Source organism: Camelina sativa, chromosome 14, assembly GCF_030686135.1.
Source record: "Camelina sativa cultivar CO46 ecotype springtype chromosome 14, ASM3068613v1".
In the NCBI taxonomy this organism is placed as follows: Eukaryota; Viridiplantae; Streptophyta; class Magnoliopsida; order Brassicales; family Brassicaceae; genus Camelina; species Camelina sativa.
Genome location: NC_141893.1, coordinates 30,471,906 through 30,489,634, shown reverse-complemented (window position 1 = coordinate 30,489,634; position 17,729 = coordinate 30,471,906). Strand labels below are relative to the sequence as shown.

Sequence of the window (17,729 nt, the reverse complement as noted above, 5' to 3'; positions counted from 1 at the left end):
TTTGCATTGAGGATGCGAGAAGGTACGCCACTCAAAGATCGTTTGGATCAGTTGAACTCAGTATTACTTGACCTACGGAATATTGATGTTAAGGTGGAGGATGAAGATGCTGCTTTGCTTCTGTTGGTATCTTTACCACTATCATACGAGAACTTTGTGGAATCGTTTATAGTGAACAAAGATACAGTTACTTTGGAACAAGTCAGATCAGCTCTTCACAGCAGGGTGTTGCGTCATCAGGCGGCTGATACAGTTACAGATGATCAAGCTTCTGGGTTATTAGCCAGTGGCAGCAGTGGGCTGGGATACAGTAAGAATAACATAAACAGAAAGATGTTTTCAAAGGGTCCTAAGCCAAATGACATTTATAACTACTGTAAGGAGAAAGGGCACTGGAAAACAGACTGCTCTAAAAAGAAGCGTTTTGGGTCTGCTGCTGTAGCAGAAAATGATACGAAGTCCGAACAGGATTTTGCTCTAGTTGCTGATGGAAACACTCATCACTCTGATGTGTGGGTTCTAGATACTGGAGCTTCCTATCACATGTGTCCAAGGAGAGAATGGTTCTCAACATACACTCAGGTAGAAAATGGCCGCATCAAGATGGCCAACAGTTCTTCAAGTCAGTTTGTTGGGATTGGTTCGATCAAGATCAGGGCACATGATGGTAGATTATGCACACTGAACGATGTCAGACATGTTCCGTCGATGGAGAAGAATTTGATATCTGTGAGTTTCCTTGATAGCAAGGGTTTTAAGTATTCTGGTGGAGACGGAGTTCTGAGAGTCTGTCAGGGTTCTAATGTGATTCTAAAGGGTAACCTACGTGGTACTTTGTATATCTTACAAGGATCCACAGTTGCAGGTTCAGCAAATGTTGCATCTCCAGAGATTCACAAGGAGGATCTGACAAAGTTATGGCATATGAGGCTTGGTCATATGGGTGAAAGGGGAATGCAAATTCTGTTAAAGGAAGATCTTCTATGTGGTCATGAGGTTAAGAGCATCGGGTTTTGTGAACACTGTGTTCTTGGGAAGCTTCATCCTAGTAAGTTCCCTAAAGCTGTTCATATAACTAAAGGTACTTTGGATTACATCCACTCAGATTGTTGGGGTCCTGCTCGGTTTGAGTCTTTGGGAGGTCACAAATATTTTGTGTCGATGATTGATGATTATTCAAGGAAGACCTGGGTGATCATGTTAAAACATAAAGGTGAAGCTTTCAAAAACTTCAGGGAGTGGAAAACATTGGTTGAAAATCATACATGAAAGAAAATCAAGAGGCTGCGGACGGACAATGGTCTGGAGTTTTGTTCATTAGAGTTCAATCAGTTGTGTAAGGATCAGGGGGTTGCCCAACATCACACAGTCAGGAATACACCACAACAGAATGGTGTTGCTGAACGGATGAATCAGACATTGTTAGAGAGAGCAAGATGTATGCTTTCAAACGCTGGTTTGGAAAAGAGATTCTGGGCTGAAGCAGTAAGTACAGCTTGCTACTTGATCAACCGTGGACCGCACACATGCATCAAGTGCAAGACACCTACAGAGATTTGGTCTGGTAAAAATGCTGACTACTCTAATCTAAAGGTTTTTGGCTGCACAGTTTATTATCATGTTAATGAAGGAAAATTGGAGCCAAGAGCAAGGAAGGGAGTTTTTGTAGGCTACGGAGATGGAGTCAAGGGATATAGGATTTGGTCTCCATCAGAGAACAAAGTGATTTTGAGCAGGAATGTGGTCTTTGATGAAAGTTCTATGCTCAGATGTTCAACAAAGTCTACAAATGCAGTAGAGACTGGTAGTTTTGATAAACAGGTGGAGATGATAGAGGATCAAACCGATGATTTGCAGCAACACAAAGAGAATCAAGAGATACAACCAGAAGCTGTTTTGCAAGAACCTGTAGAATCAGAAAATAAACCACATAGTATCGCTCTGAACCGAACAAGAAGAGTTGGAGTTAGACCACCTCAAAGATACCGTGTTGAGGACACAACAGGGTACTGTTTTGATGATATGGCTGGTTATGCTTTACAGGTTGCAGAAGAAGTGGATACTTACGAGCCATCCACTTATCAGGAAGCTGTTTCCGGAACTGATGCAGAGAAATGGTTTGCTGCAATGGGTGATGAGATGGAATCTCACAACAAAAATCAGACCTGGGATCTGGTCACACCACCACCTGGGAGAAAAATTGTTACTTGTAAGTGGATCTTCAAGATAAAGGAAGGGATATCACCGGTAGAAGGAGTCAAATATAAGGCTCGAGTTGTTGCTAGGAGTTTCAGTCAAAGAGAATGGGTGGACTACAATGAGATTTTTTCACCTGTGGTCAAACACACTTCTATCAGAGCTCTGCTAGCAATTGTAGCCCATCAGGATTTAGAACTTGAGCAACTTGATGTCAAGACGGCTTTTCTTCATGGAGAGCTAGAGGAAGAAATTTACATGACTCAACCAGACGGTTTTCAAGTCCCTGGTAAGGAGAATCATGTTTGTAAGTTGAACAAGTCTCTGTATGGACTCAAGCAGTCTCCCAGACAGTGGTCTAAGAGGTTTGACAGCTATATGATGGAGTTGGACTACATGAGGAAACCATATGACTGTTGTGTCTACATCAGCAAGGTGGGAGATGAATCTTACATCTATCTGGTGCTGTATGTAGACGACATGCTGATAGCTGCCAAACAGATGAGTAATATACAGACGTTGAAAGATCTGCTAAGTGCTGAGTTTGAGATGAAGGATCTAGGCGCAACAAAGAAGATTCTAGGAATGGAAATCCTTAGAGAAAGAAATCAGAAGAAGCTTTTCTTGTCACAGAAAGGCTACATTCAGAAAGTGTTGAACAGGTTTGGTATGTCATCATCAAAGCCTGTTGACACTCCGAGTGCTCATCAGTCGAAAGAGGAAAAAGAGTATATGTCTCGGGTTCCTTATGCTAGTGATGTGGGAAGTTTGATGTATGCAATGGTCTGTACAAGGCCAGATCTTGCACATGCAGTCAGTGTTGTGAGCAGGTTCATGGGACAACCAGGAAAAGAGCATTGGCTGGCTGTGAAGAGGATTTTTAGGTATTTGAAGGGTACATCTGATGTTGTCCTCATATATGGAGGTGAGGCTCCAAGCCTGGTTGCAGGCTATTCTGATTCTGATTATGCAGGAGATGTAGATAGCAGAAGGTCGATGACTGGTTACGTGTTTACCTTGGGTGATTCTGTGATCAGCTGGAAAGCAACTCTGCAGCCAACTGTGACGTTATCAACTACTGAGGCAGAGTGCATGGCTCTGACAGAAGCTAATAAGGAAAGTATATGGCTAAAAGGATTGATCAACGATCTAGGTTTGCATCATGATCAGGCTACAGTGTACTGTGACAGTTTGAGTGCGATTTGTTTAGCCAAGGATCAGGTCCATCATGAAAGGACCAATCATATTGATGTGAGATATCATTTCCTGAGAAAAGAAAAGCGGATTCAAGTGAAGAAAATAGGGACATCTGACAACCCTGCTGATATGTTCACTAAACTGGTTCCTCAGAGCAAGTTTAAACATTGTTTAGACTTGTTGAATATCTCAAGCTGTTAATCGCCCAGGTGGGCGATCAGGCCTCTGATGGGGCATCAGGTCCCTGGAGAGACATTAGACCTCTGATAAGGCATCAGGTCCCTGGAGGGACATCAGACATCTGATAATGTATCAGGTCCATGGAGGGACATCAGGCCTCTGAACATGCATCAGGCTCCTGATGGAGCATCTGGTCCCAATGGGACAATCTGACTCGGCGAAGCATCTGACATCTGATATAGCATTCTGGAAGCATCGGACATCTGATATAGCATTCTGGCTTGACGAAGCACCGGACATCTGATACAGCATTATGGCTTGACGAAGCATCGGACATCTGATACAACATTCTGGCTTGATGCAGCATCAGATATCTGATGAAGCAAAGGAGAACTATGGTATGTTTGTCTGTTACAACTGTCTGGTGGAGAAGTCTGGTACATCTGGCACTGTGATCAGTGCATCCGGTACATCTGTCTGTTTTGGAAGATTCAAGTTAAGGTGGAGATTTGTTGGATATGACTTGAATTGGATTGGACCCATTATTTTAGGCCCAAATCAGATTAAGGTTAACTAGGGTTTTATGTTCCTATATATACTCTTATTAACCTAGCCTCCATATATTCTGAAATATTTGTACTTTCTCCAGTAATATAATCTGTCTCTTTGCCCGTGGACGTAGCCAACAGAATGTATTGGTGAACCACGTTAAATATGTGTCTTGTTCTTTACGTTTTTATTATCTTGCTCACATCTCTTATACCATAAGACTCACTATACCAATCAACTTAAAAAAAAATCTGCAGGGAGTCGTGTATCAAACAAAGAAAAAGAAGAAGAACGACAAGTTGATAATAGTCCAATTTTCTGATCTGACAAAAATGAATGACAAAATTAAAGCGAATCTTATAATTCAGTGGTGAGATTCGTCCTCAGATATTTTAAAGCCCTAATCCTTGATTTTTATACTCGACTTATATTGTCTTAACCTTATATTTCACTGGGGAAGCAATAATTAGTACTCGAAAAGTAAGTAAATCCGATCCAAAGCAAGTGGAGGGAAAAACGTAACTAAAGAACACCAAGCAAACATTGCTTTCAAGATTAATATCATAAAAAAGAAATATGAGAGTTGTTTTATGTGGCAATACTCTAAGTTACATTTTTAAAATGTGAAAAGTGATGATGACAAACATACATATATACACTATACATACTAATTTAGTTGCAAGAAAATTCTAAACACGTGGACTTTTTGATATTTTCTTAGAGTATCACTGTATCAGTAGGTCGACGCAAGTCCAATACAATATTGCCAACAAATACTCAGACAATATATTTTAGTGATCTTGAATTAAACTTATTCTCTATATAGGGCCTGATCAGAGATTATTAACACGTACAACCAAACGTCTTTAAGGTTTCCCAAATAAGATCTCATAAGGATTGAATCGATTGATAAATGAAGCTGAAGTTGTTGTAGTGGACAACATATTATTGAGGAAATTACAACCAGAAATAGTGTTGAAGTTTACTTACAAACATTATGGATAAGCTTTTTTTGTCATCGATTATATATGGATAAGCTTAGATAAGTAAAGTGATGATTTCCTCGTTTGCAATTTTATTTTGATTAGAAGTGTGTGGACAAGAGATCAACATGTTTCATGATGGTTTAGAAAAACATTGTTAGTGAACTCACCACCTCCATCACACTCAAATGTTCTAATTCTTTATTTTAACAAATTTCTGCAAGTTGTTGTAACGATACGAAGATTGAGAAAAAAAAATATATGTTTAAAAGGGTAAAACCAACTCAACCATGAAAAATTATCAATAAAGACCACACAATAAAACCATTTTTGATCTGATAAAAAATGAGATGGTCTGTAAAGATCACAATGTACCTTTTTAAGTGGTTAAGACACTACAAAATTAGAAGACAATAAAAGAGGCCTTGAACACTTTCCAAGCTGGCATGCCTCATATACTTCATTTCAGTAGTTGAAGAGCTGGTTATTTGGATGTCACAATCTTTGATAGCATACTTCAACAATACTTGCAATATTTTGTCAGAGGATAGATATTTTCCAATAAGTGTAGTTATTTATTTATTTAAATAATTTAAAATTGTTGAATGTATCTTAATATCTTTGATTGTGACCATGTGCGTCTTTAGTATAAAAAAATCTCAAAACATGGATTTTTTTAATAACATTTTTCAAAGCTTTTTGGTATTGCATTGAATTTGTGTCAAGGATGCTCTAATAGAATTAGTTAATAGACAACAAAAATATTATTTGATGATAGATTTATATATTTGATATTTAAATTGATTTGAATCTATATAAAATTTCAAGTTATTCTAATATTTTGTTATTTTTTGTTGTTCTGTCACCAACTATTTCTTGTTTTTTTTTTGGTGTAAAAATTACGTAACTAATTTCTTTAGTCACTAATTAATTAATTATACATTTATTTTCATAATAAAAGGTTATTAGGATTTGGAACGTTACCGCTAGATACAATTCTAGTACTTACTACTCTGATAACAAAAACTAACACTAATAAACTTGCATAGACTTTGTTGTGGGATGTGGAAAATAAGAAATTTGTAGAAGGATATTCTATATAGAATTTAATAAGAATTCTTGTCTTCTTGAACCTGAATTTAAAAATAACTAATTCACTAGTAAACTTGCATACAGTTACTACATCTTGTCTTCTTGAACCTGAATTTAGATGATATATTATTTTTGATTTTCTTACAAACTGTCTTTGAGATGGTGTAGTGATTGTTTGAAAAATTTCATATACACCCTAAATCATGATCAAAAGATAAGGAAGAAATTTACAAACGATGTTGGCTTAATTTTTTCCTTTTTAAAACCATCATAGACCATAATCCTTAAGGTTGATGATATTCCTAGTTTATGTACTTTCTCCTATATGTAACTTCTTCTTTTTACGTATGTCCAAAGGTAAGCAAACACATGTTCTAGCTAGAGAAAATTTTCTTGAACTCTCATCTTTTATATCGGTCCATGTTCTTATTTTTTGTTAAATTAACTTCGAGTTGCCAACAACAACAAAATTCTTTTTTTTTTTTTGGGTACCAAAATAATAGACTAATATATAACTTGTGTGTATAAGATTCACGAAAACAATAGCATAATTTATTTGGGGACAGAACAATGAGTTTCTCGGTGGTCTTGTTCCACAATCCTCACTGTGCAACAACAACAACAACAACCATCTTCACAGTCTCATCATCATCATCATCTTTCAGACCAAGAAGAAATCTTTCTTCACCTAATCGTATCTTTACCACCAATCAACCTAAACCCTTGGTCAAAAAACTTCAAGTCATCGAAACCCTAGCCGCCAGAGACACAATCATAGACTTCGGCAAACACAAGGGCAAAATGCTTGGTACTTTGCCTTCTACTTATCTCAAATGGGTCTCAAAGAATCTTCGTGCAGGAGATACTGAGTATTGGGCAAAGCTCGCAGACGAAGTCCTCGAAGACGATGTTTACAAAGATAGAGCAGAGTGGGAATTTGCCGAGAAAATCCTCCATGGAAGTGATGAGAGCATGAGGGCTTTAACTTCTGTAAAGAAGAACAGAGAAGAAGCGAACTCTGTTTCTATGCTGTTGGAGATTAGTGAGAAATTTGGTTGGGATAATGAAGATAAGATTGGTTGGAGCAAGATCAATTTCGAGCTTTTGGGGACAAGCAAAGGTGGTCGGATTCCTAGGCTAAGGAACATGAACGAAGAGGAAGAAGAGAGAAGAGAGATGGTAAGAAGAAGAGAGGTTGAGAAGAAGGAAGAAGAGGAAGATGAGAATGGATGGAGGAGAAGACAGAGGAGAGAGAGGATGAGACAGAGTCTTGGAAGAGATGATGGCAAAACTGTGGATAGGAGTGAGAAGAAGGGTATTTTGGGGAGACAAGGAGATATAGAGAAGAAACTTGAGCCAAAGATTCAAAGTCCTTTTCCTGGTCGTGAGAGTCTGCTGAAGAAAGTGATGAACAAGAGAAGGTCTCAATGAATATTGAAAGTTTTGATCTTTGTCTTGTTGTTTCTTTTGATTGTGAGTTTACATTTTCGCAAAGAGAAGCAAAAAGGCAAATCCTTTCTGAGTTTGTGAAATAGAAAGTTACCAACTTTGCTTTATATGCTCAACTTAAATCTTGTAAGAGAGTGGAGATTATACAGGTTCATCTCAAGTTTCAGATCAGCTATATACACTCAAGATCAACCAATCAATTCCCAGATTCTTCCTACTCATTCCTCAGCATCCAAAATCAGAATCCACAATCTGTAAAACCATGTTTTTCAACTTTTTGTACAATGAGAATTTATTCAAAAACCAAGACTTTTAGTGCATGCTTATTTTTCCATTTTACATGATAATCACAGTTTCGAGTTGCATAGAATTATAAGTCTCCAATCACAGAATGTGAAAATCATCAGTACATCAATAAAAAGCGCGTAAGAAGAAACCTGAACAGTCAATAATAGAGAGAGAGGAAGCTTTAAGCAACCGGAGACGAAGAACATGATCTTGTGAAGTATCAACAGGAGCAGGAGGCATGGATTGCCACATTGCAAAACCGGGGTAAGTTGTGAAAGAGACAAGCTTGCTTCCAGGAGCTTGAGCTTGAGCTTGAGAGAGTGTTGGCGGATTTGGTAAGAAACAAGGTTGAGGCTGAGGCTGTGTCTTAATCTCTTTCAGTTGCTGCTCGATTCTCTCCTTCTAGATCTTCAGCTTATGTTGTTTCTCATCACGCAGCTCGCTTTTCTCGTCCTACATATTGGCCATACATAGGTTCAATTTTTCTCCTGGAGGCTTGAATTCAAGTCCTTTAGTTTCTGCGCTTCGTCTCTTGCGTGATTCACCATGCGAATCGCATCATTGATAATAGCAACCTTGTCTGTCTTTGGAGTTCTCCCAGGTTCCAATATGGAACTCAATTCCGTAAATCTAATGATAAAACACCATACCAGAAGATTAAGAACTCAAAAGACAAAAGATAGAAGAGAAGGAAGAGACAGCAAGAAAATACTTGTCACGTCTTTGTTTCTCCCTACAAGCTTTCGAGCTAGAACCAGCAGTGCAAGATTCAGTTTCGAGCTAGAACCAGCAGTGCAAGATTCAGTTTTGATCCTGCAGCAATAAGAACAAAAACTTAAGGGTAACAACCAAAGAAATGTATGTGTTAGAGCATGTTCAATGGTGGGTATTAAAAAAAGATGTTTAAGTATGTGTATACTTATAATATTTGGAAACTATATGCGTCCAAATTGTACTTAACATATTATCAAGTTCAAATATCAAGTTTAGCAACCATTTGGATCTAGCTTGAGACATAAATAAATAGGAGCTGAAAACTACATAATCACATGCAGGGACACGAAAAGATATTATGTACAGATAGATACGAACTTATATAACTCACCTGCTGTGTCAACGAGAAAATAAATGGGAGCACAGGAATGAAACAAATGAAAAAATCAAATCAGCTACATGAAGAGAACTAAGCTACCTTTAGGCTGTACAAGGAACACATCACACCCCCTTGAACTTTCTTGCAGCTGAACTGAACATAGATATCACCATCACCAAAACATTTATCATGAATTTCCCAGGCTCCAGATCCAAATAGCACCTGAATTCAATGGAAAAAAAGAGAATATCACAAATCAGTTTCATCCTAATCGTTTGTACTAATTATTGCACTTAAAATCTGAACAAAAACATTTCAACGCAAATTAGCTACCAAAATGAAGCTTAATGTATTCCTAATGCAAATGTGGGAAGTATATCAAGTTGCATAAATGATGCAGAGTAAACAATCTATCAAGTGGGATGCTTAATTAAACGTGTATAAGCCTAAGAACTCAGTCACTCACCACAATGGTTGCAGGCTTGTGGACTCGCACACGCTGTACCTTGCAATTGAGCTCAGAGGACAAACTCGTTAGCACGTCCAATGGTGGAGGCCCGAGGTTTTAAAACCCTGCATCCCAATCTTCCTCATCATCATCATCAGCGGTTTCGATGTCTTCAAGGGGGAAATCATCCATATGCTCAACAAGATTATCAAAGAAATTATCGGCTAGACCCTTGAAGTCCTCTTCAGGTAACCAAGATTTGTCAGTCACTGCTCAATAAAACCATAGACAAGACAGAGAAAACAACATAAACATAAGTTTAAGCAAAGCCAAGCCAAGCCAAAGTAACATAAACATAAGCGTATGTATGACTAAAATTCAATTTCCCATTAGCTCACTCAATATGTTGACTCAATAGAGAGAGAGAGAGGGAGAGCAACGATAAAGCAAATTTACAGAACAGAAATGGCAAAAAATGACTAAATTGAGTCAAAAAAAAAGATTTCATTTTTAATATTTGAATTCAAACCCATTTCGAGAAATCATGAGAACAGTCTCCGTTTTAACAGTTTTAGGGCACAAAACCAAACACGAGACAAAGAAGAATCATAACGAAGAACAAATCATCTTCTTTTTACATTTTGTGCTGTCTCATAATCCAAATAACAGAGATAATTGAGAAAAATGGAAGAGAAAGAGAGTGAGACAGAGACTCGCTAACCTTCCAATACAGTAGCTGACTACACAGAACGCATTCCCCAAGCACGAGCAAGGGTGTGTAAGAGAGAGACACTAATCACCCACAGAGACATGCAAACAAAGACAAAATCATCAATAGTCTACTTTCAATTCAGAAAATATTACAGATATACACTTCAAATCAGAGATATGCGTACCATGGGGACAAGATTGGAGCGTCCTTGAACCAAACTCACCTATTTCTTTAACTTCCCAATTTGGTGTTTGCGGTTGAGGAATCAGATGTCGCCGAAGTTGTCACCGTCGTCGTTGGATGGTGATAACGCCGGATTATAAACCCATTTCCGACTCATCTCTTCTCTCAATTCAACAGATTTTGGGATCGACTCGAAAGAAATGAAAGAGAGAGGAAGAAGAAGCTTCGGTCGATTTTTTTTTTTTTTTTTCTTTCCTTAGTTTCACCAGCCAATGACAGACTATGAGATCCTAAACGATTCTGAACAATGTTTTTTGATTTATTCTGAAGCATTCTTTAACAACCTCTTAATAACCACCGTTGAACATGGTCTTAGTTTGACCAATAACGATTTGATACTCTTCGTTGAGTCTGGTTCTTTAATCACATTTTTTTTAATCAAAATTATATATTGTTTGACCACTGTTTTTTTTTCTTGGGTGTGAACAGATGATACAGGAAAGAAGGATTAGCTGCAGAGAAGAAGAACATAGTTTGGATGTGGCTGACGTGGAGGTTTTGAAGAATCTGATTGGAGGGAAAGGAACCAATGACGTGGTGTGCATTGATGCTGTTGACCGTTGACGACGTTGAAGGATAAAGAGGCGGAGGAGTTCATTTGCAAACTTATGAAAAGAATCATTTGATAAAAGACTTGTAAAACTCTAAAAATAGTTCTGTATTTCTAGGTTTCTCTCATCTTGGGAGCTAGCTATGTCGATTCTCTGTTTTCTTTGAACATCAGATCGATTGGTTACGGTTACGGTTCGTTGGTGAATTGATTTGTTGTTGATCGTGAGTTTTACTGTTATAACAGAGTAACTATTCCTACTAGAATAATTCAGTGTCCAAAAAGAATTTGAAGAGATTTTTTGGAATATTGCTAATAATAAAAACATTGCGGAATATTACAATTGCTTTGTCGATGGATCATGGTTCTTAGGGGTGTCAAAATGGGTTAATACCCATGGGTAATCCAAACCCGCCCATAATATTAGTGGGTAAGGGTTAGATTTTTCTACCCATAAAAATAAATTTGTTTGAGTGGGTTACCCCAAATTGGTTTACGGTTTTAGTGAGTTAACCCATTAGGGTTACGGGTTACCCATGGGTTATCGTATAAATATAAATATATATATATATATATATATATATATATGTGTATAAATTACTCTAAGAAATTAGAGAAGATTAGAGTTTTTCCTTGCTAAATAAGAAATTAAAGTTTTATATTACTTTCATAAATAAGATTATTCTTCTTAGTTTTGTCTATCCTTTTATTTGTTTATGTTTGTGTCTGATCGTAGTCCAATCACATTTCCTAACACGACAATACTTTCGTTTATCAAAGATTTTTTACTTGTTTAATTTGTTATTTGCATGGATTTTTTTTTTCTTTTTTGATAGTAAAGTACAAGATCAGCTCAAATAAGCCAATTGGTAGGAAAAACGTTTACATAGGTAATTTGATGTGACTCGATTCTAGCACGTCGTGCTAGCTTGTCTGCATTATCATTCTGCGTTCGGGGGACTTGGACTAGTGCATAGGATAGGAACTCCTCCTTGTCCGCCTCAATCTCGTCCAAATATGTCTTGAAGGCAGGCCATTCGGATGGCGAAGACACCATCTTCACCAAGTCAGAACAATATGTGAGAAAACCAACATTCTCAATATCTGCACCAATCATACAACGCATTGCCCAGATTAGAGCTTCCACTTCTGCATGGAGGGGTGACAAGCTACAGCGAAGATTAGACGCACCCATAGTGGGAGATTCTCCCTCAGGGGATATGCAATACCATCCTCGGCCTATATAATGGTCAGTCACCTTCCATGATCCATCCACGTAGCATCGGGAACTAGTCCCATATCTGTTGGATCAGCAGTGGGATGAGACCCAGGCTGATGAGAAATTCCTACTGTGTTTGCTTGTGCCGAGAACCAAAGTTTAGCTTCCTCCTCCGCTAACTGTAAAATTGCTAACGGGTTGGAATCCAAATTGCTAAAAATTTTATCATTCCTGGCCTTCCAAATAAACTATAGAATCCATGGATAAATATCTGTTGAGGGATTCTGCTGTTATTTGCATGGATTTGTTATTTGTTTTCTATGTTATTTAAAAATTTAAAAAACTTTTATTGGATTTAATAATAATATTAAAGATTTTAATTTTTTAATTATTTCATTATGATTTTTAATTTGTATATGGATAACCCATTTAACCCATTTAGCCAATGGATTTTTTATATTATTGGGTTTGGGTATATAAATTGAACCCATATAATAAATGGGTCGGGTCAAACCCGTCCACTAAAATCTCGAACCCACATGGGTTTGGGTCGGATAGGGTCGGGTTACCCATTTTGATACCCCTAATGGGTCTCTCCTTCTGAAAATGCAGGAATTGGCTGGGTTCTTTATAACACAAATAATCAGATTATTCTTCAAGGCAGGACATCCATCAATCCAATGAATACAACTCTTGAAGTTGAAGCTGAAGCATTAAAGCAGTGGCGGATCTAGAAATTATTTTTACCGGAGTCAAAATATAACTAAAACTTGTTTTTAATATAGATATAAAAACATCTTACAAAACCATTCTAAAAGTTTTCATATCCTAAAATCTCTTCATCACAATTTCATTTGTAGTAGATAAAAATACATCTTTTTTTGGATGAAGCAAACTAAACAATCATTTAGAAATTGATCTCCAATCCAATTGCATCGATGAGTTTTCACAATTTTCATCGCTAAAAAACATCTCTCAACAGTTAAAGTACCAACATGCAAAATCAAAACCAACTTCAACACTCCAAACACCAAAGGATGTGACATATTTATTTATTTTACTAAATATATGTATGACTAAATTTTTATTAAACCAATATATGTATTACTAATGATTAATGATTAAAGTCCGCCGTTTCTCATGTTAAAAGGCTTGGGTACAACAACGTGATGTTTTATGCCTTTGTGGAGATGCATCTATCTTGTTCCAAAAGCTTCTTCATATCATGGAAAAAGAACAGAAGTACATGAATGGACACTCTTTTCTTGCCACTTATCTGCAGGACATTATGAATCTTAGTCGATCCTATATTTAGCATAATAGCATTTCTTTTGTTAAGATTCCCTGTAATGTAAACACAACCGCTGACAAGTTAGCAAAGGAAACTAGAATAAGTAAGTCAAGTTATGTAATATCATGGATGTAAATTACAGTTTATCAAATAAAAACTTGTTGCCGACAAAAAAAAAAAAATTGAAATTCAACTAAAAATTGATATACTTTTGCTTTTTTTATTATTATATATTACCAAGTTGATTATTTTTGAATAAATGTAATCAGACAAGTGGGTACCAGACCAGTGGTAAATGTCCTCAATAATTGATTATAAGCCACTCATTTTCATAACTGTTGGTCGTCGGGTATGAGATAGTATATAAAAAAAGTCCACTCTTCTTCTTCTGGTTCTTTAAGCAGAGTTCTAGTAAAAAACATAAAGAACTCATCTCCTTCTTCTTCTTCTTCTAACTATTGATTGGAGGAAAAAGAATTTCGAGAAAAGGTAAGTCAAATGTTAATTTTCTTACATTTCTTTCTTCACTTTTATGTGGAAGCAGGTTCTGGGATCTTTGATATGCATTTACATAATGCAATTGTCTCTATAAATTGAAATATTCCACCCGAGCTATATATTTTATTATGTAAGTCCTCCATTATAATATCTGAATTGTGAACCCAGAAACCCTAATTTAGTGAGTGTTGACTGTTGAGTACTACTTTCATTTCTTTAGTTAAACAGGGGACTTATGGCCGAGACACTTTTGTCGTTTGGAGTTCGGAAGCTTTGGGACCTCCTTGCCCGAGAATCTGATCGATTTCAAGGAGTTGAAGAGCAATTTAATGAATTAAGAAGTGATCTGAATAAGTTAAGGTGCTTTTTAGAAGATGCAGATGCCAAGAAACATACAAGTTCAATGGTGAGCAACACTGTGAAAGAGGTCAAAGAAATTGTTTATGACACAGAAGATATAATTGAAACCTTTCTTCGAAAAGAAGAACTCGGGAGAACAAGTGGCTTCAAGAAACATATCAAACATCTAGGCTGTATTATCCCTGGTCACAGGAAAATTGTTCTCGATATGGATGTCCTAAGTAAAAGGATTTCTAAGGTGATCTGCGATATGCAGAGTCTTGGCGTACAACAGGGCATTGTCAATGACGAGCATATGAAGTCTTTACAAGAAAAACAAAGGCAAATGCGACAAACATTTTCTAATAACAGTGAAAGTGCTCTTGTGGGTTTGGAGGAAAATGTTAAGAAATTGGTTGGCCATTTGGTAGAGGAAGATAGCAGTCAAGTGGTTTCTATAACCGGGATGGGTGGTATTGGTAAAACCACACTTGCAAGACAAGTTTTTAATCATGAGACAATAAAAAGTCGTTTTGCAAAATTAGCGTGGGTATGTGTTTCACAACAGTTTACAAGGAAGTACGTCTGGCAAATGATATTGTGGAAAGTTGGGCCAGAATATCTAAAACCAGATATAACTGAAGACGCACTTCAAGAAAACCTCATTCATTTGTTGGGAACACGAAAAACTTTGATTGTCCTGGATGATTTATGGAGAGAAGAAGATTGGGACATAATAAAACCAATCTTTCCACTGCAAAAAGGTAAATATATGCACACACATTGGTCATATAGCATTATGTTCCCTTTTGTTAGGAAGTTATATAACAAGAGATATGTTTTGTATAGGTTGGAAAGTATTACTTACTTCACGTAATGAGGGTGTTGCATTACGAGCAGATCCAAATTGTTTCACCTTTAAACCGGATTATCTAACTCTCGAAGAAAGTTGGACACTTTTTCGAAGGACAGTTTTCCCTGGTGAAAACACTACCGGTAAGCTTTCAAGACATTTTAATAGAATTTTGTAATCCTAATGGAGAAATTTTGACATATTAGTATGATCGCAACCAGTTTTTTTCCTTTAATAATACATGTCCCAACTCGTCTAATTCTTACGGACATTCGTTTAATTTCCATCACATCTTGATGGTGTATATTGCAGAATATAAGGTTGATGAAGAAATGGAAGAGTTGGGTAAGGAGATGATAAAGCATTGTGGAGGTTTACCGTTGGCTATTAAGGTGTTAGGCGGGTTGTTAGCTGCGGATAACTCATTGCATGAGTGGAATAGGATATATGTGAATATTAGATCTCACATCGTTGGAGGAACTAAATTCAATGACAACAATATCAGTTCCGTTTACCATATATTGTCTCTGAGCTTTGAAGAAATGCCTATATATTTAAAGCATTGCTTCCTCTACCTTGCCCAATTTCCAGAGGATTTTGCAATAAAGGTGGGGAAATTGTCCGACTACTTGGCAGCAGAAGGATTAACAAAGCAGAGATATTATGATGGAGCAACCATTCCAGAGGTCGGATGTGGATACATAGAAAACTTGGTAAAGAGAAACATGGTCATTTCTGAAAGAGACGCTAAAACTTCAAGATTTGAAACATGTCACTTGCATGATATGATGAGAGAAGTTTGCCTGCTTAAAGCTGAAGAAGAGAACTTGATACAAATTGATCACAACACATCATCTGCAAACTCTAAATCTCTTTACAAAGCTCGCAGAATTGTCATACAAAGGCTTGATGATATTAAACACGCAGGTTTGGAGGGGAATATGAAGAATTCAAAAATCAGATCTCTCATATATATCGAGCAGTTTGGTTGGAAGGAATCAAAAATATGCTTTACGAGGATACAGTTGATGAGGGTTTTAGATCTCTCTAAAGTCAAATTTGAGGGGGGGAAGTTACCCTCTAGCATCGGACTGCTAATCCACTTGAGATATTTGAGTTTACATCGGGCAGAAGTATCTCATCTACCTTCTTCTATGCGGAATCTGAAGATGCTGCTCTATTTAAACCTGTGTGTACATGAGAGATCTTTAACTTACATTCCCAATTTCTTGAAAGAGCTGCAGAAATTGGAATACCTCTCTTTCCCATTAAGAATAGCTGATAAGGTAAATATAGATTTGGGTAATCTAGTCAACCTGGAGACGTTAGAGAATTTCTCAACAGAGCATGGGAGAGTGAGCGATCTCAAGCTTATGAGACGGCTCAGAGTACTCTCTATCTTTATCAGAGGCAACTTTGCTATACAAGATTTATCTTCATCTCTAAGTCAACTAAGGCACTTGGAAAGTCTTAATATATGTTATTACTCGATGTATGCTCAGCTTAGAGGCGGAGAAGGATTAGTTTTGGATTGCGCTCATCTCAAGCAACTGAATTTGAGAATATATATGCCAAGCTTACCTGCTGGACAACGTTTTCCTTCTCACCTTAGAAACATAACTCTAGCTGAGTGTTGTTTGAAGGAGGATCCAATGCCGATTCTAGAGAAGCTGCGTCACTTAAATGAGGTCAGTTTATCGCATAAGTCTTTCCTTGGGAAGAGAATGGTTTGCTCGAGTGGTGGGTTTCGACAATTGCAGAAGCTCGATTTGTGTGGACTAGATGAGTGGGAAGAGTGGATAGTCGAAGAAGGCTCCATGCCCCTTCTTCAAAAGCTCACTATCCGCAACTGTCATAAGTTAAAAGAGCTTCCTAATGGGATGAAATTTATCATTTCCTTGAAAGAACTGAATATCTACACGGTTCATTTGGAATTTAAGGATAAACTGTCAATGGGAGGAGCAGATTACTACAAAGTACAACATATTTCTCGTGTTCAATTTGTCTAGTTATCGTCAATCAGGTAATATATTCTTTTCCTAGTCCAATAATCTGAGAAACAATTTCATAGTGATAAATAAATAATGAGGATTGATCAACTTCATTGTTTGATGCAAAACAAAACTGATTATGTAGTTATATATGAAATTATATAAAATATTCTCTTTATGTTTTATCAGGTGAATCCCTTCTGAAGCCAATATTTCCTTCATTGGGTATATATTCTTCTATTACAGTGTCTGTGTCTTGATGTGTTTTTGGTTCACAATTAAACTTTTGATTTCTGTTCGACTACCATACAAAGAAAACAAAATGGACACAACTTATTGTTCTGTCTTTTTTTTTTTTTTTTTTTGTGGATATTTTTGTTGTTAATATGGGACATATATCCAATCTTTAGGGGTGTTATTGGATGGTGCATTTAATGGATTTGAATTAACATATGATATTGATGGATTTTAAAGCACAATGGTTTTCCACTGCATTTACAGTGGATTTGAGTGGTAACATTAATGGATTGGTAATTCAGCTCTATTGATTCATTAACA

At 36.9% G+C, this 17,729-nt stretch overlaps 2 protein-coding genes and 1 pseudogene across 5 annotated transcripts; 2 read left to right on the top strand and 1 right to left on the bottom strand.

Moving 5' to 3' along the window:
* The first annotated feature begins 6,489 nt into the window (after window positions 1–6,489).
* On the top strand, window positions 6,490–7,753 carry LOC104742624 (uncharacterized). The gene has a single exon (XM_010463640.3). The coding sequence runs from the start codon at window positions 6,768–6,770 to the stop codon at window positions 7,626–7,628; it is 861 nt and encodes a 286-aa protein (XP_010461942.2). The 5' UTR covers window positions 6,490–6,767; the 3' UTR covers window positions 7,629–7,753.
* A 167-nt stretch (window positions 7,754–7,920) lies between these two features.
* LOC104744047 (uncharacterized) lies at window positions 7,921–12,175 on the bottom strand (annotated as a pseudogene). Its single transcript, XR_015580829.1, has 6 exons — window positions 11,899–12,175; window positions 9,600–9,744; window positions 9,156–9,249; window positions 9,040–9,042; window positions 8,647–8,714; window positions 7,921–8,564 (listed from the first exon to the last, which is right to left on the bottom strand). The product of XR_015580829.1 is annotated as an uncharacterized LOC104744047 (transcript).
* A 1,602-nt stretch (window positions 12,176–13,777) lies between these two features.
* LOC104742621 (putative disease resistance protein At1g59620) lies at window positions 13,778–17,627 on the top strand. 3 transcript variants are annotated; one of them, XM_019235758.2, is made up of 5 exons: window positions 13,778–13,979; window positions 14,209–15,091; window positions 15,177–15,323; window positions 15,493–17,203; window positions 17,361–17,627. In XM_019235758.2, the coding sequence occupies exons 2-4, from the start codon at window positions 14,224–14,226 to the stop codon at window positions 17,187–17,189; spliced, it is 2,712 nt and encodes a 903-aa protein (XP_019091303.1). In that variant the 5' UTR covers window positions 13,778–13,979; window positions 14,209–14,223; the 3' UTR covers window positions 17,190–17,203; window positions 17,361–17,627. The 3 variants fall into 3 exon arrangements, with proteins under 3 accessions (XP_019091303.1, XP_010461938.1, XP_010461937.1); XM_010463636.3 differs by having other exon boundaries at window positions 13,828–13,979; window positions 14,217–15,091; XM_010463635.3 differs by having other exon boundaries at window positions 13,828–14,118.
* Window positions 17,628–17,729: the final 102 nt, after the last annotated feature.

Bases quoted from the DNA above. Each gene is read 5' to 3' on its own strand.
- LOC104742624 (XM_010463640.3), top strand. From the start codon at position 6,768: ATGAGTTTCTCGGTGGTCTTGTTCCACAATCCTCACTGTGCAACAACA.
- LOC104742621 (XM_019235758.2), top strand. From the start codon at position 14,224: ATGGCCGAGACACTTTTGTCGTTTGGAGTTCGGAAGCTTTGGGACCTC. The intron at 15,092-15,176 runs GTAAATATATGC...TGTTTTGTATAG, and splicing joins AATCTTTCCACTGCAAAAAG to GTTGGAAAGTATTACTTACT. The intron at 15,324-15,492 runs GTAAGCTTTCAA...TGTATATTGCAG, and splicing joins CCCTGGTGAAAACACTACCG to AATATAAGGTTGATGAAGAA.